We start from the raw sequence: 21,095 nt of genomic DNA on the forward strand, positions 1-21,095 counted from the left end.
CATGTTAATGCCCCACTGGTGTGACTTTTCTCACCTTAACCATTGCACAAGCAGCAAACCAGTCATGAGCTGTCATGGTGAGCTGTGAAATTCAGTCAGATCTTCAAAGCAGCTCTCCGAGTTCTGAGGTGTGGAAATACTTTTTACAGCTGTGATATTTCTTCTTTGCATGAATATATTTATTACAGCTCCCCCAAATTGCACTGTATTTTTATATGAGCAAAACTTTCTGTCGTGGATATTTGGTGTGGAACGACATGTAGAGAAGTGTTGAATGATGAGGTCAATTTGAGATCCGTAATAAAAGTGAGTGAAATGCCAACCTGAGATGAGAATCTACCTTTCCGCTGTTTCACTTGGCTGATTTTCGCTCCTCATGTGAGTCTTCCCGCCCCATCTCTTTTAGGTCACAGTGTTTATCTACAGCGACCTGATGCTGGTGACAAGAGAAACTGAGCCAGGAAGGTGTAACGTCCTTCAGAGTCCCCTCTACCTCCGGCAGCTGCGGCTCCAGGACGGTACGTCGGCCTTCAAACACATGTTAAACACATGAAATGTTTAGATGGTCATGTAGAAACTCAGGCATCCATATTCGGTGTGTTTGTCAACTGACAGGTCGGTAAGTTGCCTCATCTGCACATACAAACCACAAAACTGCCAAAATTGCAACACAGACGTAAATTACCAAACAATCTTATCTGCATGTTTCCATTAAAAAAAAAAAAAAAAACACTTTTGAATCAAAAGGGAAACAAACACAGAGTGCGCACCCAAAAATAAACACACAGTGCCTTGAATGCAGTGATATTTTCAGTCATGCTCAGCCACAGTGTATTTATGGAAAGGCTGCATGATTTCCTGTTGCTTTGTCTTTTTATTTCACCTTGGCGTAAACAATCATCTCCTCCGCTGGTATGGAGAGAATAGTTTGGCCGTCAGAGCCGGGGCGAATCAAATAAATAGGCCCAGCTGTAAATATCAGTGTTTAGACTGTTGGCAGAGGAAACGGGCACGGCGCGGAGGTGAGAGAACGCACTCACTCCTGTAGAAGCGAAATCTGCAGTCAGTTGCACTCTCAGTCCTCTCAGTTGAGCGTCACGCACGGCGCAGCACGAGTTTCCTACCGTTTGTTGTGACGTGTGTGACGGCTAAGTGACAGAGTCAACAAGAGGTCAGGATTACAGAATCGATTTATCGGGAGCTGGGTGTCCGGAGGTCACCGCTGTGTCGATACTGTCCGCTCTGTCAGAGTGATTCTGTAATCGTCCCTCTTCGTGGCATTTTGTGTCTTCAGGCAGAGATTGTTGATTTCTAACTTATTTAAACTCAGTTGTTGTGAAGCAAATGATAATATTTAAGAACCCTGAGAAAAGTTCTGCCTCAGTATTAAATACATCATCCTTGACGTGTTTTCGCAGCAGCCTTATTGATTTCTTTGCTGCCCGCTGATTGATAATATTGTCTTATTTCAACAGCTCATTAACTGCTTCTACCCTAGAGGTCCCCGCATCAGGTCCACAAACAATCTGTTATCAAACTGAAACCATTTTTAAAGTTTTGTCAGGGATGATCCATCATTAATGCAGAGTAATGCTCTTGCTTCACGTACTGTTAAATTAATGTTTATTAACAGGCACAACCCAATGCCAAAAAAATGGTTGGAAAAATGTATAAATTGTCAATTTAGACAAAGTACTGACAAACAAATAAGCCCCCAATTTCATAATTCAGAAGGCCAACAACAGTTTGGATAATTTATTAAAGCTCAGGAAGAATCTTATTTCATTGCAAAGTAAAAGTCAGATATAATGGTGTACATAAAGAGGTGTGTATCTGCTCTTCTTTGTGTCTGTTTATGTGCAGCTGTGAGTGTTTGAATAGAAACAGTTTGAAAGAACAGAAGCAGCCAGTTTGTGGTTCCTGCAGCGGTCTCTCTCTTTTTTGGAGATGAAGCTGTGATTTCGTCTGTTCGCCTCGAATGACTTTTGAGTCTGCCAGAGTTGAGGTTGAAACAGTGTCCTGGGCGGGATGGGAGTCAGAGTTCAGTACACGAGTGGTCAGGAAACAAAAATTGCAGCAGGCTACTGTCCGTGTATAGATATGTTCAAAACAAACAGCAGAAAGAGAAGAACTGGGAACCTAACTGACAAATCTGAGAACACCTGCTACTCACGGATGAGGAAGACGTGTGGGGTCAGGCGGGGTCATAGGGGCACCTGAAACCAGAGGAGAAATCAGGATTCTGCCGGAAACGATCAGAGCCTGCAGCTCCGGTAGGCACCAAGCTCAGACAGTGAGCCCTAATTTTGATTCATCTGACAGCAGAGCAGCTTTTTCCACACGGCTTCTTCTTTGTGTGATATCTGTCAGACACTGAAAATTAGGCTCAGCGGCAGTCATTTCTGGAAGTCTTCCTGAACCCATGCAGTGATATCGAGCCCATCTTTAAGGCAGCAACACTTAAATGTGCCCTTTGACCTGTTCCCTTGCACACAACCTTTTCATGATGTAGATGATGAGATCTTTAAAGAAGTCTCTATTGTCTGTCCTTTGCTATCCTGATGGGCAGCAATGAAGTGGTGATGTTGTGGTGGTAGTTCGCATGTCTCCATGTTGACTAGATTTTCACACTCCTGACGGGGTCGACCTGTCAAATAGATGGAAGGGTAGAGGCCAGACGAAGAGCGATTCCCTGTCTGTCCATGTTGGGGGTTGGAGGACGGACCAGTGACACTGGTTCATTACACACAATATGATTGTAATTTTGAGTTGAGCAACATTTTGAAGAAATTGATCAGATTTTTTTTTTTCTTTTTGTTTTCTCAGACAAATTGCTCAATCCACATCCAATGTTACTTTTGAGAGTCTTTCTTTTTGAAATGTTTTTTTTTTTTTTTTTTTTCCTTTTTTACTCCAAGTCATGCTATTATTGCTGTGGCTGCAATCTGCTCCTCCAGCTTTTAGATTGTCTTGCTTTCCCAGACTTCGATTGCAGTAGTCTAACCTTTTTTTTTTTTTTTTTTTTTTTAGATGTGTTGCTGCCACAAGATTCAAAATGAGCTTTCAAAACATATTTTGAGTTTTAAAAAACAAGACATATCAAACACATTTGCTTTGAGCCGGACTGGTCTTTCCTCTGCACAGACACTGCTGGTCTCGTCTGGACCACTCCTGACCTCCACCCTGCGCCCGAACAATCAGTGATCACCAGGGTGGGGATCCAGCAAGGGTTGTGTGTCTTTGTGTGTCACGAGAGGACACACATACACACACATGCACAGACACAGAGACACACACACACACACGCACCACTGCCCGTCATTGTTATTTTGCTTCAGCAGCGTCACTCAGGAAAGAGGCGCCGGGGGATTGTGTTTGTTTCAGTGAGGGTGTGTTTGGCGTGTGTGTGTGTGTGCGTGTGTGCGTGTGTGTGTGTGTGTGTGTGTGTGTGTGTGTGTGTGTGTGTGTGTGTGTGTGTGTGTGTGTAGTGACACAGTGCAAGTTCAATAAAGGGGCTTTCCTGTGTTCATGTGACCCCGATGCTTAGCTGAGGAGCGTGGGAAACAATGAGAGTGGTAGAAACACACACACACACACACACACACACACACACACACACACACACAAATTACCATATCTCAATTTAAAGAGCAACGTTTTACAAACCTATAGCATATGATATAAACACTCTTGACAGTTGTGTTGCCAACGTTGTAATTTAGACAGAGAGAAAATATGTCTATACTGTAAAGATCATGCTAGTTTTTCCACATAGATTAAAGACACATAGACTATTGTGGTTACTACACCTTTGACATTTGCCTCAGTGTGCAGAATCTCCTGACTTCCCTGTCAGGTCACAGCTTTTCAGACGCTACAAATATATCAAGTTATCTGCTGAGCGATCAAAGGCTCTGCATCATTCCACCAAGACTGGGGGAAAAAAAAGTACATTGAAATTTGTATGGATGTCCAAAAATATGAAATATCTCCTATAAGCATAGCTTTCATCCTTCTGTCTGGGAGAACACTGTGTGTAAAAGATATCCAACAGTGACCTCTGCTGTTGATGATGAAGAGAAGCACGTTCAGAGAGTTTTTAGGGAGTGTGGCCAGAACACTCACAGTGAACACAAATCCTCACTTCAAGTATTGTTATAGGCTGTTCAGTGTGGTGTTTGCGTGTTCTCCCTGTGTGTGTGTGTGTTTTGGTCACACCAGTTTCCTCATATCATCCATAAACATGTGTTTGAGGTTTGGTGTGATGGAGTGTGTGTCTGTGTGTGAATATCTCTCTGTTGGTTCTGTGATGAACTGGTTCAGGGATTAACCCGCCTGATGATCAACATCATCTGCATTTTTATGCTATGAAGCAAAAACATTGTTCTGTTATGTCCGTTAAAGTCAGTGTGGAAAGCCTAATTGTCGCAGGAGCAATAGCTTGTTCACGAATAAATCATATTAAATGTCATCAATATAAGAATTTAGTTTCCCGCTTACTGTTGATGATAAAGTCTCAGAAAACATGGAAGTGCTCCATAAGGAAAGATCACCAAAAAGCAGATAAAACACAGTTCTAAGAAGCCAAATGCCTCAACTTTTTTCAAAAAGACAATTATTATTGATTTTATTTAAATTACATTTGGGTTGTTGGGATTTATAGTAATTTTGTGGTTGTAGATTTGCTGAAAAAGTTCAGTGATTCTAAGCTTCTGACCTTTTTCTCCAGATAAGTTCCACTTTCAATATCTGGCAGGTTGTCAATACTGTTCCTTTTTCCTATTTTGAATGCACATATTGAATATCATCTTTGACTGAACTGTACTGCTGCCATAACGAGCATAATATAATATAACGCTTCATCTATACTTTCAAGTAGTTTTGGAGTTTTAAGCCCAAGCATTGGTTTATTTTTCTGTGGAAAAGGAATATAAGCAATTCCTTTTTTTGTGTCTGTGGGCTTATAACACTCATGAATCAAGGTAATCAGATATAGTCTCTGGATTCACACACATTCCTGGAGGTGCAGTAAATGCTTTTACGATACACAAGGAATAAAACAAAAACCCCTTTATTATTGAATTTGTTGCTGCGCTTTGATCAGATCAGCTGCTTTTTCAAATTTGCAACCTCGTTTCCAAATTTAATAATTCAATTCACTTCAATTTGATTTATAGAGCACCAAGTAAAACTCACTCCGTCGTAGAAACTCATCTTACATTGAATATAAGGGAGAAACCAGACTGAAAAGTGAAGATCGGGGTCATCATTGCACCATCTGACCAAACGAAGATTCACAGACTTACAGTAGACGGATGATTTGGCCTGAGTGTGTGGCTTATGTGAAGTAAAATAATCGTAAATATCACCACAACATATAGATTTTGTGGGTCTGTGTTGGGAGTGTGTGTGGTGTGTGTGTGTATTCACTCGATTAAAACCATTTATCTCGAGTCCTGACCCACAGGCCTGTCTCACAAAGCGCTTCAGCAGTGAATGATGAGAGGTCGACTCTGTGAGGCTCATCCACAGAGTGACGTTTCCATCAATACAAGTATTCTGCCAAAATCATCAACAGAAATCAACAACACTGCTTTATGTACTATTTAGGAGGCCGCAAGCGAAGGGGCCCGCACAGGGGAAACTAAGTCAAAAAGGGGGAAAAAAAAACCCGTTTCAATAATTATAATACGTCTTTCTGATTTTGTTTTGCAGATTATGCAGAAGAACTGAGATTCTACCTTATTCACATGACAGAGGTAAGGAAAAAAAAAGTCTTGTTTTTGTGTGTTTGTAAGACAGGAAAACAGAGAAAAGACCAGGCTGAGGAAGGATCTAATGTGGACTGTCTGTGAGCCGCAGGGGCAATTGTCTGTGGTGGAAATCACATTACATGGAGGACACAAGGATTAGCAGAAAGCACTAATGAAAATGTCTTTTCTCTGTGTGTCTTGTTCGAATCGGACTCTGTCTCAGACATGCCTCTTTCACACATTCTTGCAAAATGTAAAAATATACTATTACAATAAGCAGTACGCTGAAAAATTGTTTTTTTTTTTTTCTGATGAGTTTTTAATTTCATTCCCTGCATTAGCTGCCAGTGTTTATGATATAGAGGAAAACAACAGCACAGACCTACATGAAGTTCAAAATAAAACATATTGATTCAAACACGGGTGTGAAAATATCAAGCCGTGAACCATAATGTCTACTGGCTACTTCCTGATAAGGGCAAACATTAAGATACAAAAGACTAAAAACATTCCAGTTAATGTGTAGTACATTTAAAATAAAGTTTCACTGTTTGAAATTCAGTTGTAGCCAGTTATTTTTGGAGGATTTATTCCAACGCTGCATAAGCGGTTGCAGCTTCACATTGCTATTTTCACTGCAGTGTTTAGACACTTGTTTCAAGATGAAAAAAAAAATCCAAATATTACTGAAACAGAGCAGGAAGAAGGTGGCAGACAGCCGAAGAAGCAACTTGTCGAGAAACGGACAGAAACAAGGAGCGTATGAAAGCCGTCTGGCAGATCGCATCTGATAGGTTATGAGGCTTTTGGGCAGCTGTTCGGTCGTCGGTTTTCCCGGCAGCTTGGCCACAGTTCGAGTTTATCTGCAGATGACGGTAGCCAGTCGTTCTGTCCCATCTTCCTCTGCTGCCCCTCCCCATCATGTAAGCCTTCATGACCATCCAATGGTGAAATTTTCAAGCCTGAAATTTTTGCAGACTATAAATGCAGGCCTCTTCATTCCTTTAAGGTTGCCATGCATTTGGTTTCCGTTGCTTCTCATCATCAGCCTCCTGCATGGAGCTGTAACGACCCGCGAGCTCCGTCATATTGTGCAGACGTGTGGGTCTCATACGCAGCATATCTGATGTGCATGTTCTGTGTCTGGAGACTTTATCGGAGTCATTTCTGGCAGCGTCGTCCTGATGTGAAACATATCTGACAGAGCATTAGACGTGCGCTCCAGATGGCGGAGGGTTTCATCAATAGCATGTTTAATAAAAAAGGCGAGTCGGAGCCAGATTCGGGACTCCTGCACATGCAAAGATATGCAGATTTATGGCACAATGCAAATCTCCCACCAAAGAAAAAGTGGGCTCAATATTTAGCATTAGCATAAAACTAACAGTTCGCATCCATGTACTGTCGTCGCTAAAGAGAGCGAAACATTGGAGCGTAGAACAATTGATATTCATGACTTGTAACAACTAGAAAAAGGGACGAGAACCTGAAGCCATCAATGGGTAATTCAGCGTCTCGGAAGGAAATAATAAATGCAGCCTGATTACTACACCTCTCATTTTCCCCACAACCTGGTCAGATTACATGTAATTACTCTTGATTATAATGACCACTTGCTGTAATTCAATATTTGTGAGGTTTTGCATTTTATCCCACAATACCTGCATTCACTTTTTACAGACAGACAGACAACTTGAGATGAAAACTCACACTTGACTCTAAACTCACGATGCAAATGGACTGGACTTTTAAGTCCATATTCAGGTGCTCAGCCTAATAGAGCTATCTGCAAGTTCGATTAACCGATCAGTCCTACACACATGTTTTTGGACTGTGGGACAAAATTACAGGAAATTCATGCACAGACAGGAGGAAACATGCAAACTCACAGAGTCGAGGTCAGCTACATTTTTTGGATCTGAAGAACATTTCAAATGAGATCGAAACATATTCAGTTGACCTTCTGTAGACATCAAATCTCACAGACTGGCCCTGTAAGATGGCTCTTCCTCATTCACATCAGTACATTTTCACAAAAATAATTGCCTCTTTGGATTTGAAAACAGCTTTCTGAAGTCTCCTAATAGCCTCGGTAAAACTTTTGAACTCATTTTTCAAATTAGAGCTTTTCAAGGTTCCACACTTAAAGGTCTGGGAAGGGTTTGAGAGTATAAGCTTGAGGAGACGGCTGAACCATTCGCCTTTTTTCAGAAACCCGTCCAGCCACCGTGACTCGTCTACAATTTGCAAGTGTCTGCTGGTGTGGTTAATCTTTTCACCGAGCAAATCCGAAAAGCCCAGCCCCTTCTAACTGCAGCCACACGAGCGCACATGCTCATATTGTCACTGTATTTTTTTTTTTCCCCGCTTTGAAATGTGCTACGTAACCTCATTAGCAGCTTATGAATCTTTTAAAGGGTGCTTTTTTTTTTTTTTCCCCTCTGAAATTCCAGACAGAATGAGAAGGGCCTGATAAGTGTCCCACAGGCAGGAGAAAGGCAAGGGAAAAGGCTCCAATATTATTCAGACTATCCAATTAGGAAACATATATAAATAGAAACACTTACATAAGACAGCATGGGAGTGAAATGCAGGAGGTTTGAGTAACTTCAAGCCATATTTTGTGTTTTACACAACACTGAAACAAGAACTGCAGAACTGCTCGTATCGCGTTGTTGTGTGTTATTTTCCAAACTGTTATTGTTCCTCTGAGCTAAAATAATGTATTGTGCAGTTCATGGTTTCTATGAATAAATAAGTACAGTGTTTGCAGAATCTGACTCCCCAGGCTTTATGTACAGTATAAAGATATTCTGTGCTTGTCTCTAGTCAAGAATCACTTCTTCTTCATGCAATTTCTCTCTTTGTTCCTACCATACTGTCAGATGCACCAACACAAGTGTACACACACACACACACACACACTCACACACACTCTGCAGTCATCTGTTATAGTTGTTCCACCTGTCAGCAGTTCATTTCATACCTGGGGGAACTAACAATAGCCACAATGAAGCACAGCAACCATTTCACTCTCTCCTTTAGCTTCGTTCTCTCACATATGACGGTAGAAACACTAAGAAAGGCACTTTCAGAATTGTAACATCGTCGTCAAGTGCATTACTGTTCAAAATGTATTCAGAAATACAAATAGTTCCTGTCTGCCTTTAATTCTCAAACCTGAGCAGCTGCTAAAACGACTGTAGTGTTCATTTATCTTTAAGTGATGACAGTCTTTACATGGTAGCTGACCTTTTTGGTCCCCGTGGTGAGGCGCATCGGTGTGTGAAGTGAAGGAACATGTGAGCATGGTCTGTAGAGAGGGATGAAAGAGATACAGAGAGGAAAAGATATCAAAGGGGACTTGGAGGATTTATTTCCCCCCCCCCCCCCCAGGACTCTGAAGTTTTGAACTCTGCTGATCAAAGATGAATGATGATGATCAAGATGCATTTAAGCGACCCTGATCCTCACGGCTCCTGCTGTATCTGTGTGTGTTTACTTAAATTACGGTAGGGTGTAATGTGATGGTGTTTAATTGAATTGCACTGTCCGGCCTGTCTGTGCAAAGGTCAAGAGCAGAGACAGAATAATAGAAAGAAATAGGCATTGGGGACGCCTTTTCTTTGCAGCACTCTCGTTTCCAGTGAAGCATTGTGTTTGACCGGTGGACCGCCACTCGCCTTTCTATTAACACACATGATCCTACATTAGTAATGAAATCTGAATGAATTCAGGTGAAAAGCAATAATGCTTTTTTTTTTTTTTTTTTCAAATATTTCATTGTGAATATTCTCACCGATTCAATCTAAGGTTTGATTGTGTGTGTGTTTTTTTTTTGTTTTTTTTTTTTTTTGCATGCAAGGTTGATTTGTTTTCTGCATGATTTACTGAGTTTATTCCCCGTGCACGCCTTTCCCCTCTTCAAACATCTCCACTCTGTATCCACCATAAAAGCAGAAAAGAGCCAGACGTTCGCTAAAGTAAACAACACACTATATTTCTGTAACGCTGCTATAAATAGCTTGAAATATGCTCGGCGAATGCAACAAAAGGTTTGAAAATCAGCACACAAACCGGATCCGCAAAGTTTTCCCATCTCAGCCTGCAACAAGATTAACTGGGGAAGTGTCTCATCCACATCGGCGCAAGAGCGTCTTGCAGTGTTGCTTTTTATTTTGATGCAAACAGCCTGTTTGCATTGCGACCATTTTGAATCACTTCAGCACAGATTAAGGCGAACGTGACACTGAGCCCTTAAATTTGGCATCAATGAAACTTTTTTTTCCCCTAAAGCTGTGAAAATTGCACACTTTCACCGTCACAGTCCGCTCTCTTTGTCTAGTCCTGCCCTTCTCCTCTGTTGCTGGAGGTCGTCCTATTTTAGCACTTGCTCAAAACGGATGTAACCTAGTTTATGCCTGGAAGAAAAGTGTGTGTGTGTGTATGTGTGGAGGGAGGAGGGGGGGATTGCATGCAATTGTGTCTATTCAAAGTGGAGTGTGAGTAAGCTTGTCAGTGGCGCTGGAAGAAAGGATGCTAGACGGCGTTGTGTAGGTAAACGAAACGGCGAGAAGAGAAAGGAGACGAGCGGCGCGCGAGATTGTAGCAGACTTGAGGAATCCTCCGCCGTCTACAGTGAGCGATCATGGGCAACCTGGCCGACCGCGTTGGGCCTAAGAGAAGGTTCACGAGGGAAGCAGGCTCTCTTCAGCAGCACCTGCTCTCTGACAGCGGGGACGTAAGTCTGAGAATATATTCGGAAAAGTTTAGTGGCTTCATTAACTTTCCCTGTGTGGCTGCAAGAAACAGAAAGAAAAAAAAAAAGAAGTCAGTGTAGCATTTTGTTTTGTGAACTGACTCATGACAGATAGATATTACTTTGTTCAAAGCTCTGTTTTCAAGCTTGCTGCCTAAAAGTTGGGGCAGTGATGGATGTGCTAATGTGTCTGAGGTTTTCCAGTAAGTGTGTGGTCACTCATTTTTCTGCCATTTCCTAGAAACTGCCATAAATGTTTCGGCACAGCAGAGTCGTCACTAATGACAATAAAACTCTGTGAATAATCTTCACTTACCAAAGCACAGCGGTAACAGTGAGCGGAGCGACTTACCCCGATCTTAACGCCACCTGCTCGCCGCCCGTTCGTATCACATCTCACATTTGTTGCTCTTGATTGGCCCGCCATTACAGACAATTTCACTCTTGCGTCGTCAATGCAAATCATAATCCACGCTGGAGTTTGCAGTTTATTGGTTTTGAAATATTAATCGTGCCAGTGAGGAGATGCAGTGATTGAGGAGAAATGAGATAAGCAGATGCTCCACCAAAGTAGGTGAAATCCCAGTGTGAGAGTTCGCATGTGGGATGTGGAGCTGCGAGGGAGCTCAGTCGGCAGGCAAACAGGCTGCACTCTGCATACAATTTTTTTATTTTGTGTTTTCTGTTTTTTGCGAGCATCCCGTACTGTAAAAGGTCAGCGTTCTCATGTATCGTGCTCTCTGACGTCTTCTGTGACGCTCGCAAACCTGGTAAACAAGAAGCCTATTTTGATTGGAAAATCACCGTGTGACGCTTTATCCAAGTCTAAAAATATTTTTTTTGATTATCAGTGAATATACAGATGCACTTCTTTTTTTTTTCTTTTTTTTTTCCACTCTGTCTTTAAATGTTATCTTAGCTGCGAGGCGCATCATTGACTGCATGACGTACAGGCTGTCACTTGCAGTCTGAAGGCGTGAACGATATGCACCCAGGGGCTCTTGTCAGCAAAAGATCTACTTTATGGTAGCTATCCATAACGGTGCCAGGGCAGGACGAGTCTCTCAGGGGTCTAATTGAACCGAGTTGTAGCCCTCTTCCCTCAAGCTGTGCCGCAACTTAGTCTGCTTTGCTTTTTTTTTTTTTTTTTTTTTTTTTTTTGTCTGAATTAAAACGCCACCGCCGTTTGGCGAGGCTGGGCCTCAATAGATCAAACTGTAATCAGGTGAAGATTCACTTCTTAGTAAAATGATTGCACCGAGATCTAAGACGGAGACAAATTGCTCTCCTGACCTGCGCTAAACTGTGGTTTATCGTCACGCCATGCCACTGGTTCGAGGGAACGTTTTCATCAGCGTCTGAATTATTCAACAGCCTTTATGGTAAAAGTACAGAAGTAAATAATTGATTTCTTTTAGTGTCATAAGTATGTACATGTTGAGAAGCATCGAAAGATAAATACTTGAAGTACTTTCCATTAAACACACGGCCTCTGGAGCATTGTACGTTTGCCTTGAATGATCACCCTGGTTAGAGCACTCTGTTTCAATAAAAGCGTCAGTGATAATAATATCTAGTTGAAATCATCAATGGTTCCATGCTTTCCCCACCTCATTCCAAACAAGAGGCTAAAACTGGAGAGTGAAGCTTTTTTTTTATGAACTGTGCTTGCATTCAGAAAACCTCCTGCGAGCGCCGTCATGTGCTGATCTCCCTCCCCGGTGGCCGCGGGGCTCGAGACGAGCCGAGGACTCTGCTTTATGCGCTCTGTTCAGGGCAGCTTTGTCTCGGCAAACCGCAGATGAGCTCTGAGCTGAAAACCAGACAAACAAACTAGAAATAGATGAAAGAGTGTGGGAAAGCCACAGAGGCGAGATGGGGGAGCATTCCATGACTTCATTTTTTTATGTGGAATCCTAAACATGTATTTTGCGTGTGCGCGATACGCCGGCCTGCTTCTTTGCTTCATTAGAGTGACCTTAAAGATTGCGCCCCATCGAGCACAAGCCAGATCTCATCCCAAAGTGCCCCAGCCTAATCTGAAGCAGGGTTTCGCACAAATATAGCCTTTTATTGATTATTTTATAGTGCACATCTCGGCTGTGGAGAAACACCGTCTCACCCGCCTCGCCATTACATAAACTCTAAAATTCTCTAATGAATTTTTCAGCCGTCCTTCGGTCCAGTCATGAGGCAGTCATGCATAAGAACCAGACTTGACTACCTCTCTCTGACCCCTCTCAGGCCTGTTGATGCAGTGGGCATATAGTCTCTTTCTTCATGCTGGTAAACAATATGGGAATTGCTGTTGGAAGGGGGAAAAGCGCCAGACAGGGAGTCTGCAGCAAAGACTAGTGGCATTCTCCGCCTGTATTTACATTAATAGGAGTGCCTGGAGATGTAAATCAACAAAGCTGAAGACGACATGCAGTCTGTTAATTATTCAGGATGCCTTTTTAATGTTAATCTTTTAAATATACCATATAATATGTCAAGATACTTTTTCCCCTTTAACTTATAAAAATCTATAAAGCAGTGGATATTAATTATGACGTTAAATCTGTTACACTGATACCAAAGGTTTTTTTTTTTTAAGTCTTAATGTTGAAGATGAAATAATACATTTGAGGCAGGTCAGAGTGTTTTGATTTTATTTCTATTATCAGCATTTCATTTGTATATTCAACAAGGTGTGGCTGAACCTCCAGAAGAAATAACCCCTCTTAAATGACTCAGTTTTATGTGTGTGTATATATATATATATATATATATATATATATATAAGTGCCATACAACTCCTTTTTAACTTTATTGGCTGTAAGTGCATGAGAAATAGGAACATTTTTATGGAAAAAAAAAACCATATTGATATAAATGGCATTGTATTTTTCAGTATGGAATTTTTGTAAAATGCTATTTTTTTCCTAAATTTCTATATATCGCTCAGCCCTAATACACACACATGAAAATTAAAATGTAGTAAAAAAGATTATAAAGTAAGTTGCTTCAACATCCGATGACAATAGTGAAACTATTTTGTGGAAAAGTCAGCTCGCCGCATTAACATCATTAGTGCCCCTTTTCATGTCACATCGCTTGTCTGGAGTACAAAGCCAGTAAATGCTGCAGCTCCAAAGCCTCAGAAGTCATATCTCATAGCTCACAGAAGAGCAATGGAGAATATGGAAGTTCTGACTGAAGAGTTTATACATAAAAGAACTGGTCCTGCCGGCCTGCGCCTCATGAACTGGGCTGCAACGTATTAAAACGATGACGTGCTGATAGTCAGATCTCCGGCCCGCTCAGTTGTGACAGTGAGTCACGATACCGCGTTCGGCTTCAGTGTATGGAGCTATGACTAACAGGGTTTGACACTGCTGGGTGTGAGGGTGTGTGGGGACTTTCTCGGGAAAAATCCCTTTGATATCAGAGCAACACAGTCGGACGGAAGACTTTATATAACAAGCACTTAACATTTCATATCTCGCCGCTCCTTCCTCCTGAGCATTTGGCAAGCGTCATAATTCCTTTTTCAGAGATTTACAAGATCACTTAAAAAAAATAAAAAATTGAAACACGGCTATTTTCACGCACATCGTCATCATCCTGTAAGTACTGTTTGTGGGATTATGTCTTCATTTAGCCCCATTTTACTGCCTTTTAAAGATACTTGTAATATTGAGGGTTTGTGTCGGATCAGCTCTATGTGTGCGCATCACATTAAAGAGATCAGTTTATCTCTCCTTCACTGCATCAATGGATGTCTTGATCTTCTCTTCCTGGCTGGCAGCTCCATCTCCTCGGTCTGATATACTGCTGTCCCTCCTCAGCATGCCCAAACTTTCTCTTTCTCCAAACTACTGAGTCATAGCTGTCTCCTCTGTTCATCTTTCTTCCTGTCCAGCCTGTCCCAGTGAAACTCTCCGCATCGTCATCTCTGCCACTTTCAGTCCAGCCTCCTAAAGTTTAAGACTGAGTTTGAAGCAAAGGTGTAGATTATATAAAAGGCTAAAGGGCATTCCAACCACAATAGGATTGCTTAAATCTTTAAATCATCACATATTCCCGTCAGGTATAAATACGAACTGTGTCTAAAATTTCCCAGACTCAAGCAAAGTTTTTTTTCTTTCTCTAAATGTTCTGTCTTTTTGAGAAGAGTGGTTTCACTTTCATATGAGTATGCTGAATATGAAACTGTGCTCGGGAGATTTCTGGCTCGGATAAGCACGAAGACTTGCAGCAGGGAGAATCAGCTACAGAAGCTGACATGATGACGCCGTGTAGATCCTCTCATCCAACTCACAGTGAACCAGACATCCCGAACATCGTCCAAATTGTCACGACCCTTTCACAATACATAAATTAGTCTTTTTTATTTCCCCTGCCCCGACATGCCAGCAGAGCATTAGCATTGTCTCATTATTATCCTGCAGTGTGAGGGAGAAAAAAAAAGTGGCTTCTGACATGAGCTGTCAGTGAAACCATGCTGACCTGCGCCGAGGCTGCTTAGGTGAGCCGTGTTGACAGCAGTCCGGTGACACAGTGAAAACTCATCTGCCAGATGGCTCAAGGGGAGGGCTTCAACCAGGGAGCACTTTAATCAATCTGATTAAGGGGAAATGCTGCTTGTATTTTTAGCTACTCCATGGCAGGCCTGTGGCCATTCATTGAATTTAGTTTCATTAGCTCTTATGTTTATCCCAAGAAGGGGTGGATTTATAAACAGGGGGTGGGGGTTAACTAATGTAGGAGCTGGAGTAAAACCGCTATTAGCTATTTCAGCAAATACGGTTCTTAAACTAATCATTTGTTCAATGATATTAACAGCCTCATCCTTAATCCATTATTGACGACTTCATGAACCAGCAGGACTCCTGAAACGGATAATTCATGAGCTGCCATGTGAACAGGACTGCTCCTTTCTGTACAGGCAACACGGATTCAGTTTAACAAGCAACATGAACTTAACCTGGACTCTCTCTTGCCATTTCTGAACAAACTCTGAGCCAGGTGTTTTGGCAAAACCGATTGTAATGGCAATATAATGGAGAGCTCCAGGTGGCTCCAGATGATTCCTGCCGAAAACATGTGATGTGTGACCATCTGCCGGCGCTCTACAGGCATGACTGATTATTTGCGGCGACATAATGCAATGATTGTACAGAGCTACCTCAGATGGACACAGTAATGCCCAGATAAAGAGTACGGCACGTCATTCCGTAAAATGAGAGGAATGGAAATTAATTGCAGAAAGTGGTGGCTGGAGATGAATAAATCAAACCTCCCTGGTCTCCGTGCTAAACGCGCTGCATTTTAAAGATGCCACGGAAAAAGGAATGCGCTGCACTGTATGCTGTGTTCCTCGCAATACAAATCAAGGATCTAAAATGCATAATATCAGTTCATGATATAGTGTAATTCATGTGTCTCATATCGACATGACTAAGCCTGTGTACACAAACCTACTTCCTGTCTGTGATAGATGAACGCCGTAAGCCGCCCCCGTGCAGCTCCGAGACCCTGCTGTGACTCATTGTCCCAGATGATTACGCTTTTTTTTTTTTTTTTTATATTTGAATCATTACATCCTCTCGACATGTAGCTACAGTTGGACTGTATCTATAGTAAAGCCGCAGGTGTGTATGCGTCCGCATGCTTGCACATGTGTACAAGTGTGTGCAGGTGCATGCCTGCCTCTGGGACCCCGGACTGCTCTTAGCAGATGTGTTTTTGTGTGCTGCCGGGCAGCGGGGAGCGCCCTGGAAAGGCCAGGCCATTAAAGGCAATGTTTTCTGGAAAAGCTGAAACACCTCGGCGTTGATGGATTTTTCTAGCCATCTCTACCTTTTACTCCCATCCTGTTGCCACCCACAGAATTTGGCTTGTATATTTCACATAAACATAACTCCTAAGCTAATGGCAAAACAATAATTACCACAAAGTAGAGGTACAAGGTTAGGTCATCTTTGGCATTTATGCTTCTAAAAATCGAAACAAATTCAGTCAGTCTAGTAGTTTAAAGGTTAAATAAAGAAACTAATGCTGAGCAGATAATGAACTTGACTTCTTCTGTCTTCAAGTCTGAGATGATCATAAATAATGAAGTTGTTACTCCTATTGTGCAGACCTATTAGACTTTAGAGAGAAACGGAAACATTCAGCTGCTGTCTAATGCATGACACCTCGAAGGAGCACACCACTACCTCAGCATCTTATAAAGTTTTAGCACAACCAGTAAAACGCATCGCTTTTTCAACTTAAGACCTGGTTTCAATTGATCAGATAGCATAGGTCATCTAATATATTTGTTGTTGTCATTTTATATTTGGGGTCGAAGGGATTTTTTTTTTTTTTTTTTTTTTTTATCCCATAAAGTAGTGAAGGTATCACTAACATCCAGATAATAAGCTCTGCCTAAGAAAAATGGAGCAATGCAGTGATCATCTGGGAAAAAAAAAAGGCTCAAAAGTAGGTCAAGTTAATCAGCCACGCAGGAGGAGTCATGAAGGTAATTTTAATGGGATGGTGATCAATGCAGATCTGACTAATAATATCTGTCACGCAGCTAGAAGGGACCAAAAGACAGTCTGGAAAATACAGAGGAGATCGTACCGTGGTGCTCAGAGCGGTTCACAGACATTGATAAGAGAGTGAATGATTACCCTTTGTCTGAAACTAGGAGATACTTTAACTTGTGCTTTTCCTCCTTTCATACACACCAAAACATCACATATCCACCTTTGGCTTGTGTCCTGTATGTACGTAGTACATGTGTAGTGGAACAGTCTGTTTGGGAGAGCTGTCAAACTCTTTTTCGCCTTACACATCGGGCATCGGCAGATGTCTATTCCATTAGTGTGACGGGCTCGGGTGTGACCATGTGTCACATTGGACAACCATGAAATCAGGTGATATCCAGTGATCGGCTGAAGCGGTTTGTGCTTTACACTGCACGGGAACTTCAGAATAACCCCAGACAGAAATTTTGAGCAGTATGAGAAATGTGTGTCGATGTGTGTCTCGGTTTTTGTTGCATCCTTAAAGACTCAGATTCAGTCCAAGTGATGGATTTCAAAGAACCTCGCTATTGATTTCTGCCAGCTCAGAAAAAGTCTCTCTTTAATCATTTTGTGCTGCTATTGAAAAGAGCCAGGCTCGATATCACTAATGTTTCTGCAGTCTAACTTGTCTCACTCTCCTGCTTTTATCGCATCATTTCTCAGTATTTTTAATCAAAATGAGTTGTCATTTTTCTCATTTCTTTACTTTTTTTGCACCTTTTCTCGGTTGGGAGAGCGGGCCGTGTCTCAGTCGGAAGGTTTCAGGTTTAAGTCCCCCAGTTTAAGTGTCCTTGAGCAAGACGCTGAGCCTCAAACTGCTTCCATTGGTGTGTGAATGGGTGAATGTGACTACCAATGAAATCCTAAACTTTTCTAAACTTCATCTTCATACTCCCACACTCTGATGTGGTGTTGTGCCCTGAGCACACTGCAGTGGATTCATAGCCGTAGTTCCTACACTGCCAACATCAGCACTTGCATTAAGTGCCTTTTTGCTTGCATTAGCATCGCTGACAGTGACACGCCTTTCGCCACCAAACACTTTGTGCCACCTGACCGCACAACAGCAGCATCCCCATCTTCAGCTGGACGCTGACCGTCATTGAAGGTGACAGTCCGAGTGATAACGACACGGCAGGGCATGCAAAATCCCGTCCAGCCGGGAACCGGGAGAATAAACTACCATCATGATTCACCACTGGCCAGGGCAGTGGACATCGAGAAAAGCCCCAAGGACCGCAGTCAATCTCTCAAGACTTGCACAAAATGGAAAATTTCTATTTATAGTCCGACTCGTGCCTAAAAATGTCAGGACACAAATGTTTTTCCCTGACACCGCCGGAAGCGGAGCGGCCGTCGAGGTAGATGGAAATCATGAACTGGGAGAGAGGAACACGTGTTAACACAATGGGCTCCTGTCATTTTAGGAAGAAAAAATAAACGCTGGAGACTTGCCTTCAGCTCTGGTTTATGTTCCTCAGTAACACTACAGCAAAGGTTCATGATGATGCAGTTATTTCAGATAAGTAGAAAACCATCCAGCAATTGTTTAAAATAATACAATAATAGACACTATACATGTATTTTTAATAAACTGATCTACTCCCCCCCACCGGGGCTGACCACACTGGGACTTTTCAGTTTCAAAGATATGACCGTTACCGGATGTTGGACTCCATAAACAATCCAAAGCTGAACTCATCTCCCGCTAGTTAGATGCTCTCAATAGCAAACATTTGGAAAGACATTATTTGACTTGTCTCCTCATCAAAGCTGATTTTGTATATAATATAATCCTCCCTGTTATTACAATGAATTTTGATGTGCCAGTCTGTCAGAGCAACAGTCAGATGATATCAAATATAGCTAAAATGCTACAGTACATTGAAAAGATAACTAATAATATAAAAGAAAGCACATATAAGCACACAATCCTGTGATACTACAGCCCCTTAATGTACAGCGTGCCCTTTATACTTAGTTAATTCAGTTCCAAAAACTTTTTTTTTTTTTTAATTATGATTAATAATATGATTACTTTTTAAAAAGGGGAAACTCATTCTGAAAAGGCACCAGATATATAAATGTGAATTGTTTATACTAATGTGAAGGGCTGAAGTGCACAACAAATAAAGCGAATGAAGGATGAGTTTGCAGAACAGTGAGGTGGCCTGAAAACAACAGGGCTCAAAACAGGAAGAACGCAGGACAAAACTATGTACGTAGCTCAAAAGTCAGAAAGAAAGCAGACCGAATGCTGAACACGCCGGGAGGGAAGACTTGACGAGGGGTCGCTGAAAACACTCAGAGGGTGAACAGAGAGGGAGCGCAGAGGAGCACCGGGGCCGAGCGAGCAGTGCAACAACAGCAGACATGGACGAGAACAAAGAGCTCAATAACAATACAGAACATTCAGAGAGAAAACCACGATTAAACCGTACAATATAGGCATGGCATAAAACAACAAACAATAGGAATTTCGACTTCACGGATTTTGTTTTAAAAAGAAACTAATTCCATCCTTCCTTCTTTACTGCTTTATCCTACCAAGGGCCTGATTCACTGTGATCCTGTGTAAAGTGAACAAAATTGCATGGTCATGCCGATAGATTGCATTTTCTCTTTCAGTGTTTTGTGGTTGATAAAAAAAAAGGATTTTTTTTTTACATGAGTATAATCTGCTGGAAACTGTGTTGTCTCCATGTTTGTGTATTTACATTCACCATGGAGTGATTGGATGAGCCGCTGAGTCCCCACAAGCACAAATTAAATGTAATACTGTAGAGTCGGACATTTTATTGAAAGCAGTTTTCCAACATGTTGGAATATTACAGCAAGTAAATCTAGATTTGGCACAAAAATAAAAAAAAAAGAAATTGCAATATGAGATGTGATCTTTCACAAAGTCACAGCTGTGGTGGAAAACAGTAAGAACAACATTAGAAGAGCTGTAAATTGGTACAAACTGGTCTGACAAAGTCTGCAAGTAAAAATCGAGGGGCGCCATCTCATCAAATCTACACCTTCATTTCAAATGCATTAAAAACAGACGCTATAATAAGCAATGCAAATGTTTGTAAATCACTTCACGTGTTTAGAATCCTCCCATTACTTTTTGCAAGATTTGAAACATGGCTGATATTTCTTATTCAGCATTAAATGGATTCTCCACAGCTGTCTGAGGCCATTATCAGCTTTCATGTGTTCATCCAATATCAAGTTTGTGTCCATTTTTCCAGACACAAACCTTTAGTATCAGTACTCAGGAGCTGGTCAACCACTCATGCATACTCACAGTCTGGAATCTGAGTGACACCAATTAACCCCAAGCCAGAAGAAAAGAAGGAAAAAAAAACAAAAAAACAAAAAACACATGCAGTGGAAAAACATGCAAATTGCAGCATGAAAGGCGCCTCAGCTCAGACTTAAACGGTGGATATTACTGCTATGTGGCGAGAACACTAATCACTATACCGCTATGCGGCTGTGAGAGTAAGTGCTGGCGCAAAACATTATGTTTTCATAAATCCTTCTCTCTTAACTTTTTTTTTTTCTTTTTTTGGATCAAGATCTGTCTTTCCTCCAAAGTACATTGCCAGATCTCTGGCCAACAAGAAATGGATCCATTAAACCATTAAAGACGTAATCTTGACATCAGTGAGATGAGACACAGAGGATGGTTTCTTAATGTTTGGGACATGGCAGAGCGGGTTTTGTGTCTTTATTTCAGAGAAAAGGTTTTTGACCAAACATTGTCTTGCTCCTAAATAATAAAGAACTGCTTGTCTTATATCCGGTGTCGTGTGTTGCCCTGGGTTGTATCGATTGAGAGTCTATCTTGCCTTCTTGACTCCGGTTATGTAATAATTCTGCTCAGCATATCAAATTGTGCCTAACCTGGATCCGGGGCCATTATTTAGTTTCACTGAAGCTTGCATTTTGCTACCCACAACCCCTCTGGGTGAAAATAGTTTCGATAAAATCTGAATAAATGAAAAGCTATTTCAAATGCTTGCACACATA

The 21,095-nt window shown here is 41.6% G+C and overlaps 1 protein-coding gene across 4 annotated transcripts in view; it reads left to right on the forward strand.

The window, feature by feature from the left end:
* Window positions 1–21,095, forward strand: part of rgs3a (regulator of G protein signaling 3a) — a 124,900-nt gene that overhangs the window by 43,931 nt on the left and 59,874 nt on the right. For all 4 annotated transcript variants that reach the window (XM_030084115.1, XM_030084114.1, XM_030084113.1 and 1 more), the window contains 2 exons: window positions 407–518; window positions 5,716–5,759. In XM_030084115.1, the coding sequence (XP_029939975.1) occupies window positions 407–518; window positions 5,716–5,759 (156 nt within the window). The remainder of the gene's footprint in view (window positions 1–406; window positions 519–5,715; window positions 5,760–21,095) is intronic.

Source organism: Salarias fasciatus (genome assembly GCF_902148845.1).
Source record: "Salarias fasciatus chromosome 7 unlocalized genomic scaffold, fSalaFa1.1 super_scaffold_4, whole genome shotgun sequence".
Lineage (NCBI taxonomy): Eukaryota > Metazoa > Chordata > Actinopteri > Blenniiformes > Blenniidae > Salarias > Salarias fasciatus.